The sequence below is a fragment of the Salmo salar genome, chromosome 10, assembly GCF_965601325.2.
Source record: "Salmo salar chromosome 10, fSalSal1, whole genome shotgun sequence".
Lineage (NCBI taxonomy): Eukaryota > Metazoa > Chordata > Actinopteri > Salmoniformes > Salmonidae > Salmo > Salmo salar.
Genome location: NC_138300.1, coordinates 109,697,622 through 109,716,248, shown reverse-complemented (window position 1 = coordinate 109,716,248; position 18,627 = coordinate 109,697,622). Strand labels below are relative to the sequence as shown.

The 18,627-nt window shown below is 39.9% G+C and overlaps 1 protein-coding gene across 5 annotated transcripts; it reads right to left on the bottom strand.

Annotated features, from left to right (window-relative positions):
• Window positions 1-282: 282 nt before the first annotated feature.
• ccdc73 (coiled-coil domain containing 73) lies at window positions 283-18,196 on the bottom strand. Of its 5 annotated transcripts, none has more exons than XM_082957370.1 (20): window positions 18,057-18,196; window positions 15,224-15,291; window positions 14,854-14,949; window positions 14,619-14,753; window positions 13,089-13,160; window positions 12,816-12,887; window positions 12,204-12,239; window positions 11,908-11,982; window positions 11,362-11,400; window positions 10,766-10,901; window positions 9,834-9,913; window positions 9,349-9,474; window positions 9,182-9,241; window positions 8,750-8,854; window positions 7,949-8,059; window positions 5,823-5,963; window positions 5,480-5,663; window positions 3,729-5,315; window positions 3,432-3,559; window positions 283-895 (listed from the first exon to the last, which is right to left on the bottom strand). In XM_082957370.1, exons 3-20 carry the CDS (start codon window positions 14,890-14,892, stop codon window positions 542-544), a joined length of 3,480 nt encoding a protein of 1,159 aa, XP_082813496.1. In that variant the 5' UTR covers window positions 14,893-14,949; window positions 15,224-15,291; window positions 18,057-18,196; the 3' UTR covers window positions 283-541. The 5 variants fall into 5 exon arrangements, with proteins under 5 accessions (XP_082813496.1, XP_013980969.1, XP_013980967.1 ...); XM_014125494.3 differs by lacking the exon at window positions 18,057-18,196 and adding an exon at window positions 17,875-18,015; XM_014125492.1 differs by lacking the exon at window positions 18,057-18,196 and adding an exon at window positions 17,607-17,868.
• Window positions 18,197-18,627: the final 431 nt, after the last annotated feature.

Sequence of the window (18,627 nt, the reverse complement as noted above, 5' to 3'; positions counted from 1 at the left end):
TTAATACTTGTGTATTCCAATTAGCCCAAGTTATAGTTGCCCAGTGTTAGTGCTACTGCTGGAAACAAGTGGCGTTTCCTTCATTAAATTCCCCCTGAGGCACTGCCAGATTGGTTGTAGAGTAATTAAGAGTTAATTAGCTTGTAAACAATTAGGCAAAGCAATTATGTTGCTACCTTTGTTTTTCTGTTTCAGTGCGTCGTATTGCAACGTATACTGCTGACTATCCTTTCAAACGTACTTCTTAAGTCTATGACAATAGAGCTAAAACAAGCCCGGTACTGAACATTTGGCTACTTTTAATATACAGAACTGTAGGTCAATAACAAACAGCATGGATTCATTAATAAATATGGTGAAATCCATAAATAGACCCAATAATAAATACATACAAGAAACCACTTAAAATCATTTAACAATGCCTTCTTGCCTTAAGTGTTTTCAAATCTTAATAACAGAACATTTGATACTTTGAACAAGTTTGATAGTGTGAACTTAATGTAATGATCAATAACTTAATGAAATCAACTCTAGTACTTCTTTACAACTGCATAGTTTCACTTGAATCCATTTTGCGTTTCTTTGGGAGTCTCAACCTCGCGGAGCACAGGAACGGCTCTATTTTAGCAATTTGGGCTCTGATGTTGGATTGCTGTGACTCTTCGTCGTCCTGTGAGCTGGGTGGGAAAGCCTCAGAAGCAGTCCCTCTGCAGAAGCTGGGGTGACAGGGAGAGGAAACGGTCCTGGGGTAGTCCTGCCACAACCTGCTGTTGTTGGAGAGACAGGGAGAGGAAACGGTCCTGGGGTAGTCCTGCCACAACCTGCTGCTGCCCATAGAGGAAGGGGTCGTGATGATGGGCAAAGCAGAGCTGACTGGGATGTGATCTCTGCTTTCCTGCAGAAATTAACACAATAGCCTACAGTTCATCACTGTGAAAATGTACAGTCAAACCAGCGACCCCCTCATATGCTAGCAAAATAAATGAAAAAAATCTTATAATCAGGTGAATGGCGAGGAGAAGTTATCAACTTTTTAAAATGAAATAATTTGGTAGATAGTCTTCCATTATTTTGACATCTTACATAGCATATTAGATAAAAAGGTAACTTCAAACACATTTTCGCTAATAGCAGCTGTTCAGCTGGTTAAAAACGTATTAAGGGCTCTATTCAATCTGTATTGCTGCACAATAGAAATGTAAAGGTACTTCCGCGATACGGATTGAATAGAGCCCTAAGTCAAGCAAGCTTACCAGCAGTCAGCGGCACTTACCACGACTGGTACTCATGGGTGCTTTTTAAAAGCTGTCAGATACTCCAGTGAGTGTAATTAGCTCCAGTGAGTGTAATTTACTCAATTTAGGAGTTGAGAAATAAAGTAGACGTCATTAGAAATAAGATATTCTCCTCTTTTCTACTGTAGGTATGTAATTCAAAATGTGTTTATTCTGTTGTTGCTAGTTTATTATTTTTATATATATTTTTTGCGGATCCCTTGCAGTACCCCAGGTTAAAAACACCCCTGCCCTATAGTATTCCACTGCTGCCATCTTTCACCTTTGTGCCTTGTTGTTTATAATACAATGGTATGAGCCATCTGGCCTTAAATAATAGATCAAATTTGTTGCAATTGTCCCCTTAGTGTATTGAGGGTCTTTCCCCTTTTACATTAGACATGCTTGGTTATTTTCCTCTCAATTTACAGCACCTGGCTCTGATAAACAGCAGACTGACACAATACGATGATTGTGATGAGAGAGTGAGTGAGTGAGGAGAAGTAGCAAAGTATCATTAGGTAGCCTATTCCCACAGCCATTCCATTCTCTATCTAGCTATGTCAGTTCTACATGTTGAACAACCCACCCCTCAACAGAAGCATCTCTGTGACCCTCAACTCTCAGACCTAGTGACCCTCAACTCAGAGGCTTGGATACAAAATAAAAATACAGTTTTACAGGAAACAATCTGCAATAGTTTGGACTGTTTTCTGTCACAGATATGCATGAGGGTTCCCTATAAACATATGAGGAAGAGTTGATTCAACAACATCTCAGACATTCCCAAGCATGGTTGATCCCGTCTACCAATCTATTCCGTCAGAGTCGAGATAAGGTGTCAAACATATGGCCCGCAGGTGGTTTACAGTGAAACAGATTTTTAAAAAGTATACATTTTTTTTGGGGGGGGGGGGGGCGGCGAACAATATACACTAAACAAAAATATAAAAGCTCCATTCAACAATTTCTAAGATTTTAAATGAGTTACAGTTCATATAAGGAAATCAGTCAATGGCAATAAATTATTTATGGATTTCACATGACTGGGCAGGGGGCGCAGCCATGGGTGGGTCTGGGAGGGCATATGCCTACCCACTTGGAAACCAGGCCCACCCACTGGGGAGCCAGGCCCAGCCAATCAGAATTTGATTTTCCGCACAAAAGGGCTTTATTACAGACAGAAATACTCCTCAGCACCCCCTCCCCCCTCAGATGATTCAGCAAGTGAAGAAGCCTGATGTGGAGGGCTTGAGGTGGCGTGATTACAAGTGGGCTGCGGTTGTGAGGCCGGTTGGACATACTGCCAAATTCTCTAGAACGACGTTGGAGGCGACTTATGGTAGACAAATTAACATTCAATTCTCTGGCAACAGCTCTGGTGGACATTCCTGCAGTCAGCATACCAATTGCACACTCCCTCAAAACTTGAGACATCTGTGGCATTGTGTTGTGTGACAAAACTGCACATTTTAGAGTGTCTTTTATTGTCCCCAGCACAAAATACACCTGTGTAATGATCATGCTGTTTAATCAGCTTCTTGATTCGCTACACCTGTCAGGTGGATGGATTATCTTGGCAAATGATAAATTCTTACTAACAGGGATGTAAAAAAAATTGTACACAACATTTTTGAGAAATATGATTTTTGTGCATATGGAACATTTCTGTGAACTTTGATTCCAGCTCATGATACATGGGACCAACACTTTAATGTTGCGTTTATATTTTTGTTCAGTATACTTTAAAATCTAAACTGTGTAGACATGATAATGGACTTATATTCATAGTTTATTGACTGTCCAGCTCACTAATAATCACTAAACAGTCAGGGAGCTTCAAAAATTCATAAAACTATAGATAGAGGACTATTCTTTGTCATTTTTGAAGGCAAGGAAATATAAAAACATTTCAGTGCGGCCCTCCGACGGTTGTTGAAGACCGAATGCGGCCTCCGGGGAAAAACTTGTTCGACAACCCTGCTCTACGTGATGAATACACTGAGACTATCAACCTCATTCCACCCTGCTGAAACGTTTTTGGAAATGGAAATAAACTTGAAGCACACTTTTTAACTTCATTGCTCTGCATAGCTGCGAGTTTAGCTCACTATGGTTTTCCCCCCTGCTCCTTAGATATACAGTATATCAACTCACTTTTTCTGCTGACATTTCATAAAAGGTCTCTCTAATGGTGTTCCATTCCCCTTGATGATCTCTCTTGTGGGACGTCAGGAGGCTGGGAGGGTTGTGCAAGTCTGCAGACCTAGTCATCATTGATGGATCTAAATGACAGAGGGAATGGAAGATATACTCAAGCCAATCTGATACATTTTTAAAAAATGCAGGTACGCCTATCTCAGGGAGGCAATCATGAAGCCACAAAACAAGAAAGATTATTTGAAAATACCACAATCTTTACACTAGAGTACTCTAAATGATTGCCTCACTCACCGCTGGTGTTTTGCTTGCCCTTTAGAAAGATGGGTATTGTGAATGGAGAAGGAGGCTCTTGGAATCCAGAGGACAGTTTAGTTTTCAGGTCAGACACTTGGGATATCTGGCATGTCGGGGTTGTTTGACTAATTACGATGCTGTGCATGTTCCTGGAATGTATGTCCCTCTTCTCTGAAGTTAACTCAAATGATGATCGATATCTTTTGTTGCTTGCTAGAAACGAATAGTCAATGGTTTCAGATGTTTTCTCCTCAGTTTTCAGCAGACAAGATTGTTTTGAATGATTGCTTTTGGGGGAGAGATCTGTCTCATCGCTTGGGGGTTTGGAGGTCGCTGGGTTGTTGTGCTTGACTTCAATATCTTTGTCATTGGCGTGTTGTGGTCTCAACTTCTCCTCCACTGTAGAGTTACAGCAGTTGTCTTCATGAACCCTCTCAGACTGTGGTGAGTTCATAGCCACTGGACATGGTTGGGACTGTGATCCAACAGGCCCGTCAATGTCCAAATTAACATCTGAAGAAGGTTGCTCAGGATCTCCATGGGTTCCAGCATCAGGGCTCACATTGAGATCGCCACTCTCTGGTAAGGTTTCCTGACAATTAGGATAGAGTGCATCCTCAGTTGCTGGCACACAGTCTCTAGCTGGTTGTTCATGCTTGTCCTCAGGCTCCTTGGTTCCAATATTACAGTCAGACTGAGTACAGTCCTGTGCAACAACACCATGGGGATTGATTTGCTGTGGCAGGTTCAGGGGCTGTGATGGAAGACAAGACGTGCCGATTGTCTCTTGTTCTGTCGGATTCTCAATGTGTGTGTTGCTGTGTTGGGCTGAGGCTGGTAATGAGCTGCTAGGTGACTCTGAGAGGATGTTGACCTCATTGGCCTCTGGCGTGTGACATCTTATTTCATGGATTTCAACGACCTTCTGAAGGAGAAAGTTGCATGGATCTGACTGTGAGACTGCCAATGGGGTCACAGCTTGGACTGGGTCAATGTTCTGAAATGATGATGTGCTTTTCTGTCTGCCTCTGTGTTTATTAAATGTCTGGCTGGTTGTCATCTCTGGTGTATACACACTCTGTTCTTGCTCTCCATCCCTTGTTCCTCCAGCCACTGGGTCACTGTTTAGCGCACCATAAACAGAACTGTTCTCAAAGCCAGATAGCCCACTCATAGAGTCACCTTTGTCGCTCAGATGGACGTTGCTGGACGAGCAGACATTATTAATCAAACTGCAGAATGGATAATTGAAATCACTGGAGCTACGTTTGTTGTTTGAGTCAGTTGGCTGACCTTCTCCTATTCCGCAAATACTCAGCACATGGACCACGTCTGTGACCGTGGTCAGACCGTCTGCAGATCCAGACTGGAGAGAAGCCAACCCCTTCAGTCTTCCTGCTGGTGGCTGGAGCACTGAGCTAGGCTTGTCTTCACCCTGACAGCTCTTTCCACCTCCCTCTACGTCTGTGGACCGATCTGGATTGGAACCATGGGTGGCCTGTACACTGTCGATAACCTTACAGTGGGCTGTCTGTGGGGAGTCATCAATCACAGTCTCCGAACAACCGACTTCCCTGCTTTGGTCTGTGTAGGTAAATCACATAGTCAAACAACATCAATAATACATTTCCCAAAAATGTATTATTGATGTTCATTCATTGCACCTACATCAATGTCACAATTAAATCTGCAATTAATTTTAAAACAATGGCAATCTATCATGCAATTGAAGTGGATCACTACATTACCTGACACACCTGTAACATCTACATTCTCCTGTGTAGAGTCACTTTCCGCTGTTTGAGCCACTTCACCCACTACAACTGTGTCCACTCTACAAACGTCCTTTGAGACATATTCATCCTTAGCGGATTGATCTCGGTTTTCACCCATTGGATTCTCATTGTCTTTAACATAGTCCTTCATCCCACTCTGTATCGGTGAATCAAAACAGACAACAGAGTGTTATTGAGTTATTCACGGTGTGAGGCTGAAATTCTGCAATTAAACATAGGCCTTTCCTTTATTAATCAGCATTCTATATCAGCATATATAGCTCCTATTTTGATTTCGGAAATGTTGCTGTCTCACCTCTAGTCCCAGTATGTGTTCTGCTTGCAGTATAGCACGGGATGATAGTTCTGTGTGTTGCTCATGAAGGTGGTTATAAGCTTCCTTTACAGATCTCAGGTCTTGGTGCTCTGACTGGATCCTCTCTTGTAATGTCAGTTTCTGTTTAAGCACATGCAATTCAAAAGTAATGTAACACTTTAATAGTGTGTTCAGATAGCTACAGTTGAAGTCAGAAGTTTACATATACCATAGCCAAATACATTTAAACTCAGTTTTTCACAATTCCTGACATTTAATCCTAGTAGAAATTCAGTTTTAGGTCAGTTAGGATCACCACTTTATTTTAAGAATGTGAAATGTCAGAATAATAGTAGAGAGAATGATTTATTTCATCTTTTATTTCTTTCATCACATTCCCAGTGGGTCAGAAGTTTACATACACTCAATTAGTATTTGGTAGCATTGCCTTTAAATTGTTTAACTTGGGTCAAACGTTTCAGGTAGCCTTCCACAAGCTTCCCACAATAAGTTGGGTGAATTTTGGCCCATTCCTCCTGACGGAGCTGGTGTAACTGAGTCAGGTTTGTAGGCCTCCTTGCTCGCACACGCTTTTTCAGTTACCCCCACAAATTTTATATGGGATTGAGGTCAGGGCTTTGTGATGGCCACTCCAATACCTTGACTTTGTTGTCTTTAAGCCATTTTGCCACAACTTTGGAAGTATGGTTGTGGTCATTGTCCATTTGTAAGACCCATTTGCGACCAAGCTTTAACTTCCTGACTGATGTCTTGAGATGTTGCTTCAATATATCCACATAATTTTCCATCCTCATGATGCCATCTATTTTGTGAAGTGCACCCTCCTGCAGCAAAGCACCCCCACAACATGATGCTGCCAGCATCCCCCTTTTTCCTCCAAACATAACGATGGTCATTATGACCAAACAGTTTTATTTTTGTTTCATCAGACCAGAGGATATTTCTCCAAAAAGTACGATCTATGTCTCCATGTGCAGTTGCAAACCGTAGTCTGGCTTTTTTATGGTGGTTTTGGAGTAGTGGCTTCTTCCTTGCTGAGCAGCCTTTCAGGTTATGTCGATACAGGACATAACTCTTCCCTGTGGCTCAGTTGGTAGAGCATGGTGTGTGCAATGCCAGCATGGTGTGTGCAACGCAAGGGTTGTGGGTTCGATTCCCACGGGGGGCCAGTACAAAAAAAAAGATGCATGAAATGGTATGAAATGTATGCACTCACTACTGTAAGTCGCTCTGGATAAGAGCGTCTGCTAAATGACTAAAATGTAAAAAAAAAATGTATTTTTTTTTACTGTGGATATAGATACTTTTGTACATGTTTCCTTCAGCATTTTCACAAGGTCCTTTGCTGTTGTCCTGGGATTGATTTGCACTTTTTGCACCAAAGTACATTAATCTCTAGGAGACAGAACGCATCTCCTCCCTGAGCGGTATGACAGCTGCGTGGTCGCATGGTGTTTATACTTGCGTACTATTGTTCGTACAGATGAACGTGGTACCGTCAGGCATTTGGAAATTGCTCCCAAGGATGAACCAGACTTGTGGAGGTCTACAATTTTTTTCTGAGGTCTTGGCTGATTTCTTTTGATTTTCCCATGACGTCAAGCAAAGAGGCACTGAGTTTGAAGGTAGGCCTTGAAATACATCAACAGGTACACCTCCAATTGACTCAAATTATGTCAATTACCCTATCAGAAGCTTCTAAAGCCATGACATAATTTTCTGGAATTTTCCAAGCTGTTTAAAGGCACAGTCAACTTAGTGTATGTAAACTTCTGACCCACTGGAATTGTGATACAGTGAATTATAAGTGAAATAATCTGTCTGTAAACAATTGATGGAAAAATTACTTGTGTCATGCACAAAGTAGATGTCCTAACCGACTTGCCATAACTATAGTTTGTTAACAAGAAATGTGTGGAGTGGTTGAAAAACAAGTTTGAATGACTCCATCCTAAGTGACTTCAACTGTATGTGAAATAAAAACACATAAATATAGCATGCCTAGTTTAGTTTTACATCACAAGAGAGCCTTTGTCCATTAAATAAATGTGCCAGTACATCACAACAACATATTTTCAACTGTATTTGACAATATTCAGTGATACCTCATTTTCCCAGATCATTCTACAATTTCTGTACTCCTCCAGCAGATGAGTGAATCTGTCTTCTTTTTCCTGGATCTTCTCTTGGATCACTTCATGTTCTCTTTTAAGGGCCTGCAATAAAATTAATCACCCGAGAGATTTTTAATGCAATAATACATTTTTATGTGTTTATTTAACCTGGACAGAGGGTTTTAAACACACAGAGAAGCTAATACAAATCAGCTGGGCTGTGTCATGTTAATAATGATTTTAATAAATGAATGAAGGTGAATTAAAACGGGGTAGAGGGGCGAGTAAAAGACAAGCGTCTTTAAAGGCAGAATAAACACACTATCATCCAGTTGCACATTGTGTGTTCTATTGTGTAAAGTGTGATATACAATGCACTCCATCATCTTTATGTGCTGTGAGCACCATCATTTATTTCTGTCCTTGTAGAACTTCACTCCGTAATCATTTAAATGATGTAAGAAACCTTTGTTCTGTGACTAAGAGGAAGTGTTTTTATTCTACCGTTTTGTATTTAACCATGTACAATCTGTTCACTTAAATCAAACCTTTCAAATTGTTATATTTTCAGAAAATGTATCATACACTTTTTGTCTTTCAATTCCCTTATAAGTCATGGGTGTATTAAAACATGCTATAAGTTGTTATAGAGCAGAATAACATATTCATATTATGAATATATAAACTAAACAATTTATTTTTAATCATCAAAAAAGATAAAAGCATCCTTATCTTTAGCTTAGTTTGTTTGTTAGAAACTAGGAGAGACTAATAATTGCTCAAAGTCCTGACCTGGTACTCCTCTCGCTGTGCTTGAAGCTCCAGCTCCACTCGCCTCACAGCCTGAGTCTGTGTCAGCAGAAGCTGCTGGGCAAGCTGTAGGGAGTTCATCACCTCCTGAACACACACACACACACACACACACACACACACACACACACACACACACACACACACACACACACACACACACACACGGGGTGGGGGCTGTGTTAATGACATGCAGCACAACCGCTTGCCTGCCCTGTGTGGAAATCCCCCTCCCAACCCCCACAAGCCAACCATCTTTATTTTACACTGACACACTTCCCCCAAATTCATCAAATGTAACCATTTAACATTTTCACCCCATCGAGCAACCCACATCATTATGGGGTAATTGGGGGAAAGGGGTTGATATGTAATATACTATGCTATGTAGGGTGGGGGGGAATTGATTCTGACCTTTTTTCCATTTCTTTCAGTTGTATGCTCATCTCTGAGTTTTTTATTCATTTCAGTTTCCTGAAAAATACAAAAACCTATTGAATTATTAATATTTAATTAATGTTGTCTTGATATACAAGTAAATTAAGATAACAATGAATATATCCCAAAAAAATAACTTTTACCACATGCAGCCTGTGTTGGAGTTCCTGTATGTTTTGCTCTTTGACTGTGAGGTTGCAGTTCTCTTCAGATCTACCCATAGATGTCACTTTGGCCTTTATAAGCTTGTTATTAAGTTCCTCCACATCCTTGACGAAGAAAGTAACATATGAGTGCCTTAACTTTCAAAGTGGGATACTAACATGGTTATTAAGCCCAAAACTCAGAGCCACATCCATAAGACGGAACAGTAACAAAACTACGTCATGGTAAAATATGTGTAACCTTCAGTCTCTGCTACTTAACAGATCAGTGTTCCCTTTAGCACTGTGCATACTCTGCATGTCTATTACAGAGATACGGCACAGCAATTATATATGGTCTTCTTTGATCTCCGAGGCAGGGAAATATGAGTTACACCTCCAGGTACTGCCTGCTCTCCCTAATCTTACCCTCCACACAGCAATCTGTATTCTCTGATGATGTAACATTTTAAATCATGTCTCACCTGTTTTAAGGAGATGATTGTGGATTCTTGTTTTCTATTGACAGAAGTTAGTTTCTTATTGAGTCTCATGGCATCTTCAACTGTAAGAGGGATCAAGAGTCCACAAATGGAAGCTTGCTGAACTAAATTAATTAATTAACTAAATAATGAACTATTTCTGGGATTTATGTGTAGCTATTTTCTTTACTCCACATGGAAAAGTAACAATTTCCAGACTAACTCCACAAGGCAGACAAATGTTTCCCATCTCCTTTAAATGAACAGCAGTTGCTGGCCCCACGTAACTGTATCACCATTTTACATAAATAGTGATACTATGGTTTAGGGGCAAAAGATTAACATGTTTAAAAAAATCAGGGCGATATAAGTACAACAGAGTTACTGGTTAAATGTCAGACAAGAACAGCTATGGCTACTTGATAATGTATGGCCTGCCACTGTTATCAGACGTCATAATAACAAAACACGTTGAGGTTTCTCAGATTAAAAAAGGCCACCACCGTACTGGTGAATATCTGTTAGTCTTCGGGAAAGTCTTGATTTGAAAACATATGGTAACTAACACTTTACACTATGCAGAAATCGCGCCGCCATTTCCTGGTCACTAAAATGCTAATAGTTTGTCCAATTTCAGTTTATGTGACAAAACAAGCAAGTATAGTGTAGAGAAACATTGTACCATCTAAACTGCTGTGAAGTATCTTTTCCATAAACCAAAATATTGTATTTTCAGCTGTTTGAAGCTGGTGTACAAAACCAAAGGTAAAAGACACAAAAAAAACCTCACATTTCTATGTGGATTTTGTCAGGTCGCCCAAAAAGTTACTTATATTGCACCTTTAAGTTGCTCTGCACAGGTATAAGAGCAACTTAAGTGTTACATAAAATACACTGTCTAAATGTGCTAGTGGGCATGGCTGTGGGGGGCATACCATTTTGCTCCAGCTTCTCGTGGGCCTGCTTGACCATGGCACACTGTCTGGAGAGAGCTCCAAACCTCTTCTCCACCTCCCCTAGTTGATTCAGGTGGCTGTCTTTGGTCTGGGTCTGCAGCTGCAGCTGCAGGTTCTGTAATAAGCAGTACAGTAGGTTCTCTCAGTAGAATGGTCAGGATTGGTATGATTTTCCTCAATCAGCTACCACAAAGGAGGAGGACACTGGGAAAGAGTTTGCAGTCACTTTGGGCTGAGAGGACCTTTGTTTAACATCTTGGCCGCCGGCTCCCCTCCTAGAGAGAAGGAGTCAACTTGACACATGCCTGAGAGCCTTTTATTGTTCATCGCTGTCATTATTGTTTGATTGTCTGTATCAAGACACATTTTTTCTTAGCCACTGGAAGGTTAAACAGAGCGAGGCTCAGTTATAAAATATTTTAATAGTGATATTTTCTCGGCTGCACTGGCGGTTCAAGTGTCACACACTCCCTATCCGTTACTCCTGATGAGCCATTCCCTCACCTCATCCTCCTCTTTAATTCCGCCCACTCCCACTCTCCCCTGTCAACAATTTCTATAATTGGAATCCTTACCAGCTCGCTTAATTTCTTCTCCAAACTGTACTTGAACAACTGTAAAACAGTAGTAAAAAGACGGTTATGTTTTTCATCAAGATTTCATGACAACTATGGTGCAGACTTTCAGGGAAATGTTATAGTATAACCAAAGCCTCACACACGTGCAAATAACATTCAATAGAAACACAAACTCTTTAAAATTTTACTCACACTACAAACACATGGAATTAAAATGGTTTAAGATATGACATAAAACAAAGTCAACACAATTATGCCATAATATAACCAAGAAGTCCATTATAATACTACAAAATAAAATATCAAAAAGAGACGTTATTGCCCAATCGCAGGGTTAGGTTGTAAATGCAGTGGACCATGGCGACTGCCATATATCACCTTAGCTGTCTCACCCCAGTCTATTCCACACACACCCCAACTCAGAACATCAGCGGTGGGATAGTGCTTCCCAAAGTTCACCCAAAGCCTCCAAATGGGACGAACAGGGGGGAATGGAGAGCTATCCTGCTCCCTCTGGGTGTGTGTGTTTCCTAGAAACGTTACCTGGAACAATTTCAGTTCCTCCTTCAGACTGTTGATCTCCTTGTCCTTTAACTCGGCTGTCAGCTGGTGCTTTCCCTTCAACGGAACATTGCCACAGAACACAATTGTTTAGTTTATTAGAATAAATAGAATAGATTGTATTTGTTAAGTCTAAACTGAACTCAGTCATTTTTGCATCACTGAATTACTGCATTCGAACAAAACAATATGAAACAATGACCTTTAGTGACACAGTATGTTGTGAAAAATGTCATTAAAAAAAAGAGTATCAATAAAATAATTAAAGAGTATCATACCCTTTCATCTTCGACCCCTCTGATTTTGGACTGAAACTTAATTCAGGGGAAAAAATTAAACAGATTGCAAAATTATTATGATCATGACATCAGAAACAAATGTCACCAAACTATAAACCAAAGTTAGACATAATTTGAACTCAAATTAAAGCTGGTTACATTGTTTTTAGTTCACCAGATCCACATACATCAATGGCGAAGGTGCATAAAGATGGCGGCCCCCGTGTACTTACCACAAATACTTAATTTGCTAAGTTTGCCGTATTGTACGTTGCTCTCCATTACTTTTTGTTTGTATCGTCCTTAGAACAGTATACATGATCCCAATATTAGCTCCAAGATGGCAGCAATTTGAAAAAACAGAAAAGTTAATTCCGCTGATTTACTGGCACATTGAACAATGTTGCGTGCCGTAGTTTAAAAACTATGTGGGCAGTGCTAAAATAATGACGTTGATTCTGAATTCCTCCATCTTTATGCACATTCGCCATTGTAAAGGTTGATCGTATGTGCCCTTTCTACTTGCCCTTACACAGAAGCAAAAGAGCACTGCAGCAACATAGTATATGATTTTGCTGCACCCAATAGGAACAATGGCGCTGAGAAAATCACCTGTTTTTTAACATTGGCAAGAGACTCCGTATGTTGATTTGCCATGTTGTCAATTTGATGTTGAAGGGATTCCTACAAAAAAGAAGGCATTACATTAACTCAGATAATAATTCAAGAGGTGAACTGATAATGAAATAATTGTTATTTTTTTACTTAGCTAGCTTAAGCAAGCACACTGACAATAATGAGTAAAGCATCAGTCAAATATTTGCTGCTGTCTCATTCAACAAGCCCAATTAGTAGACAACGTGTCTAACTAGGCACATACCGTACCTTCTGCCATTCTAATTCCTGCTTCTCCAACACAAGTTTACTAATCTGCTCTTCATAGCGAGTTTCAGCCTCCTGAAGCAAAAAGACAATACAAATATTAGAAATGCATAGTAAATCTCGCAGATTTCACAGTAGTACAGTATTCTTAGCATTAAAGTAATATCATGAAAAATACCAATATATTTTTCTTAAAGATGGAGTTTTATACGGTCCACAGAATACATTCAAAGAGGGAGGCTCAACTTTGAATTGAGTTTCAGTAGTTCACCCCAATATCTTTGGGAAAGTAGCAGTACATTAGAGTGGTGATATTAGTGCAAAGCCATCCTTATCCTCCCTCAGCCCTGGAAGGCAGGTAAAAGTCAATTGCTTTCCTAGATCTAGGGACTTTTTATATGGGTGTGGGAGTTGGCTCATGGAGTTTATTTATAAGTTCCCATTAAACTATGCTACCAGCATGGCATACTCGAAAAGTGCACACAAGATAAAGCTGTTAGTTTGCAGAGGAATACTGATTTGATGGGGGAGGGGCAGTAAATAGGCTATTAAACTTGGTTATCTAAGTAAATCAGAGGAGGCAACAGCAGATCAAATAAGGCCTGAGCCACAACACACTGTAAATATCAGGCCTATCCCATATGCAATCTGAACACTGTATGTGACTCACCCTATTATATGAAAATTCATAACACAGTATTCAAAAATCAGATAAATGCCTGCCATTGGTTTTCATTTAATCTCTTCATAGTCAAGGCATAAAAACATCTGGATTACGCCTGGAGTCGGAATGCAGGCAGATCAATGAGATGTCCAAAATTTAAGGTTCATGCCCCTAATCATCCTTATTATAATTTTAAATTGGTGTAGTTAAAACTATTTGCCACTATTGCATCTTCACAATGTTTATGAAAAAAAATTTGGCCGGCGTAAGATAGTGTGACATGACAAGCTATGCTTTTAACATCACACCAATAAACCCAAGAACTACAAAGTGTTACTTTAACAGCATGCCTGAGGATCATATTGATTAAATGTTTTTGTTCCAGAAACATGGTAATAACAATAAAATGTGAGAGCCAATGGTTTATTTTCCTCTTATAACCTTTAAACATGTCCAGTGTCAGGTTTAAAGTGCTTGCTCCAGGGTACCCTTTTTACAAGCAAAGACATGAATTCACCAGGTCTTTGCTTGCATGACCCCGTTCAGATGTGCAACTACAGCTGGCTTGTGTCCAGATGGCCAAAAAGGGCTGTGAGCTTCCTCTGAAAACTCATAATATACCTCCTACGAAATTACACTCCCCAGTTCCTCATGACTTGACCAAATAGAGCCGTAAGTGTCTGAGCTCTTCCTGGTAAACAATGGGATGAAGAGGAAGTTGTTATTGTGGAGACATTCCTGAAAATATAACGATTTTGTTTGATGTTGTAATTCCTGTAACAATTTCAGAGAATGTAGAAAGCTATTATCTGTCTTTATGTTACTATAACATCAAGAGATATTTGAAGGATATGTATAAATCAAAGTACCCTGTGAATATGTAGTTCTTCCACTGCTTCATGAAGAATTGTTTTAAACTCCAAAACATGTAAGGAAATGGTGCCACTGTCTGTCTCGTTAGGGGTATATGATAACGACAGCTCCTTTTCAAAGTTGTGTCCAGTCTAAAGAGAACAATAATAGTTTTATTGTAAGGTATGCAAACAAGCATAGACATATGCATTCTATCATAATGTATGCATTTCTGCAGTAACCCTAGCTTACCGTGGTGGGGCGTTTCCCTGAGTCTGCACTGACATCCATCAAGATGTTCAGGTCAGGAGAAGGTTTTGTTGGGACTCTTTAACGCCCTGATAACTTCTGTAAAGTAGAAAATAAATATTGAATGATAAGTGTGTACAACAAACTATATTTGGTATAGGCCTACAGCATTAAAACATTATTTATACTATTCAGTCACTAAGTAAACAGCATTGCAGGGGGATACAGTGCAGTGATTTGGTAGTAGTTCTTCAACCCATCAAGGTGGAAATTAAGCTGTCCTGAGACTCTAATAGGGGTCAGAGCCATAACACTAAATGGACAAATTGCCCTGTCATTCAGTTTCTAAATTATATAAGTTATTTAATATGACCTGTGTAGATGGCCCCCTGTGTCCTCATCATGACTGACTTTTTAAGTAGGTCTCCACTGCCGACGATCCTTTAATAGAAGAGAGTATTTTCTCCATTTAACCTGCACCGTACTCAATCATGTGCAGGGATTAAATGATCCCGTTAGAATTTGCTACTATCAAAAATGACATTGTGACCTGAGGGGCCAATGTCTTTATTTGCCTCTCCACTGATTCACTTGAGCAGATATTAAACAATTCTATAAACCATGAAAAGCAAAATTAAAAGGACACCATCCATATAACGGAATAATTCCCATCAGCAACATGAAGTCTGTATGACCTTTTGTGAGTTATATGACTATTGTCCTGTAATGCACTGAGAAAAAAAACACTGCCATAATCAAAGCCCTGAGGTGAGGATAATACGTATTTAATCACAATGTCATCTATCATGAATGCTACTCTGACTTAAATTCTTTAAGCACAGCTACAGCAAAGTATTTAGGGCTCATATACTACCTTTACATAATTACATGAGGTGGTTACTGAACTCAATAACATTGTTAGAGATTATAAACTGGGTGGTTTGAGCCCTGAATGCTGATTAGCTGACAGCCGTGGTATTTCAGATCGTATACCATGGGTATGACAAAACATGTATTTTTACTGCTCTAATTATGTTGGTAACCAGTTTATAATAGCAATAAGGCATTATAGATTCATACCACACAAAATACTGTGCAAATAAAATAATGTAGGCCTATTACTTTCATTATTATGATTAATTTATGGGGTGATTTTAAAAGCTTTAGATGACCAGGAACTACATGACAGGAACATGCAGGATATGACTCCATGTTGAAATAAAGGTTAAATAAAACGATACAGTAACACCCTTGGTGGGTGGCGGCTTTTGCATCAGCCAAGCAGTAACATACTTTTAACTATAGTCTTTTACCTTATCATATATTTTTTCTGTCAATATACTGATATCTAACATTCAAAAAATTGTGCCAGTCTGTTTCTGCATAGTTTTATCATCCCTGCCGGCTGTAATCCCTATTGTGTTTACAGCATGTGTAGCCTAAGAATCCTATGCATTCACCAGTAATTGTTACTAGCACTAGGAGGTGTGAGATGAACAGAAGTACCCACTTACATTGATGGTACAACTGAATAGTTTTTCAAAATATCATAAAACACACTAATTGTGCTATATTTTGAAAACCTTGGTCATTCTAACATTGAAATATAAACAACTTGTGATTTTAGAAAATATTCTAGATATTAGAAACTATTTAGAAACTATCATTGTATGTCAACATCAAAAGGTTGATTCACTTCAACATTACCTTATTTGAAACTGAGCACTAACCAGGTATGACATTGGTTTTCTGTGTTACAAATATGATTCAGGACTTTAAATAATCTAAGATAGTTAAGTCTTCTGAGAAATAGAGTGAAAATACTCTCAACACTTACTCTATAAAGGAAAAGTGTTAGATTTGGAATATCAAATTAATTAATTTAATTGTGTCCTGTACATCTCTCTGAATGCCTCAATGCCTATTGCTTTCAATCTAGTTTTATATTTGTTCGATTTCTCCCTACTTTTTCAGTTTTCCGTTTTGCACCGAAAATGCGAGGTTATTATTATTTTTGGACTACTTTTACCCCTTTTTGGTGATATCCAAATTGGTAGTTACAGTCTTGTCCCATTGCTGCAACTCCCGTATGGACTCGGGAGAGGCAAAGGTCGAGAGCCATGCCTCCTCTGAAACACGACTCCACCAACCGCACTGCTTCTTGACACACTGCTCACATTAACCCGGAAGCCAGCCGTGCGACAGAAGTCAGAGTACATGCGCACGGCCACCACAAGGAGTCACTAGTGCGCAATGGGACAAGGACATCCCAGCCTTCTCATAACCCTGACGCTGGGCCAATTGTGCACCGCCCTATGGGACTCCCAATCACAGCCAGTTGTGATACAGCCTGTAATCGAACCAGGGTTTGTAGTAACGCCTCTATCACTGAGATGCAGTGCCTTAGACTGCTGCGCCACCCGGGAGCCCCTATTCATTAGTCTGATTCTGTTGGAAAACGTTCTGTCACGGAAAGAGTTTAGAGTAGGAAACCAAATGGAACAGCACGGGGAGGGGCCTACTTGAATTTGTCCAATAGAACCTCGTTTTCGTTGCATGACATTGAATGTTTGAAGTTAACGTTTTCCTTTGCAAAACGTTTTGCAACATTAAAAAACGTTTTGTAGCGGAATCCGACTAATGAATACACCCTGCCTGGTTAGTGGTCAACTCAACTCTGGGCTACCTGTAAATCGCTTTCCCTAAACGTGTCTTCAAGTCCTAAGGACCAGAACAATTCACTGGTATCGACTTACCGCTAGATCCCCTCTGCCACTACCAGCGAGCTAACGTTAGCTGGCTAGCTATAGCATAGTGATTGACCATTTTCAGCTGATTGCCGTTGTAACGTTAGATGTGAAGAAACAGGCACACTTTTTAGAATACACAATAAGCGACTTTAAATAAATATTCTAGCAAGGTTCAAAGTATATCTAATGACAGTGTTGTTTGTTGAGCTACATTTATGAAAAAACATGGCTAGTAACAAAGGTAGTAGGCCTAGCTATCTAGCATGTCAGTTACCTATGTTGGGTAAATTCATAGCATAGCTCGCGCACAGCCAGGGGAAAGGCGGGTGCACAGAACACACTTTCATATCGCGAGGAAAAACTGGACTGAATTTGGCGCTGTTCTGACATGCACAGCAGCATATCTATAACAAGTCGTTGAGAAGTGAAGACTGACTGAGCAACATATAGGCCTACCCAGAGAGGAAGAGGCGAAGCGAGAGGTTTCATCCTCGACTAAATCTGTCCAAAATAAAGCCAATGAGTTTCTATGGGCATATTATTGGACCTAAGCTTCCCGCCTTTGGGACAACGACTTCCATTGTTAGGGCATGGAATTTGGTATCTCGTCATTATATACAGATATCTGGCATACCTTAGCCAACGGTTTCAATTAGTTACCACAACCACAAAGTAAAACTTGGCTATATCGTTACAATTCATGAACACAATATTTTTATTTTGGTTTTAATTTAAGGTAAGGCATAATGTTATCAGTGTGGTAAAAGTTAGGGTACGGTTTTAAATCACATTTTAAGAAGATAATTTGTAGATAGGCGGGGTATATGACTTTGTGGCTGTGGTAACTAGTGACGACCCTAGCCAACCAAGTATGGTGGCTGCAACCCAATAGGTCGACTGGTGATTGACAGTGCATTCCATACACACTGTGTGGCTAGACCTGTACACATTATTCTACTTTTGTAAAGGGAAGGGAACGCTGCTGCTACCTCGCTCTCCAACCAAGGTGAAGGCAACAACTGAAGTT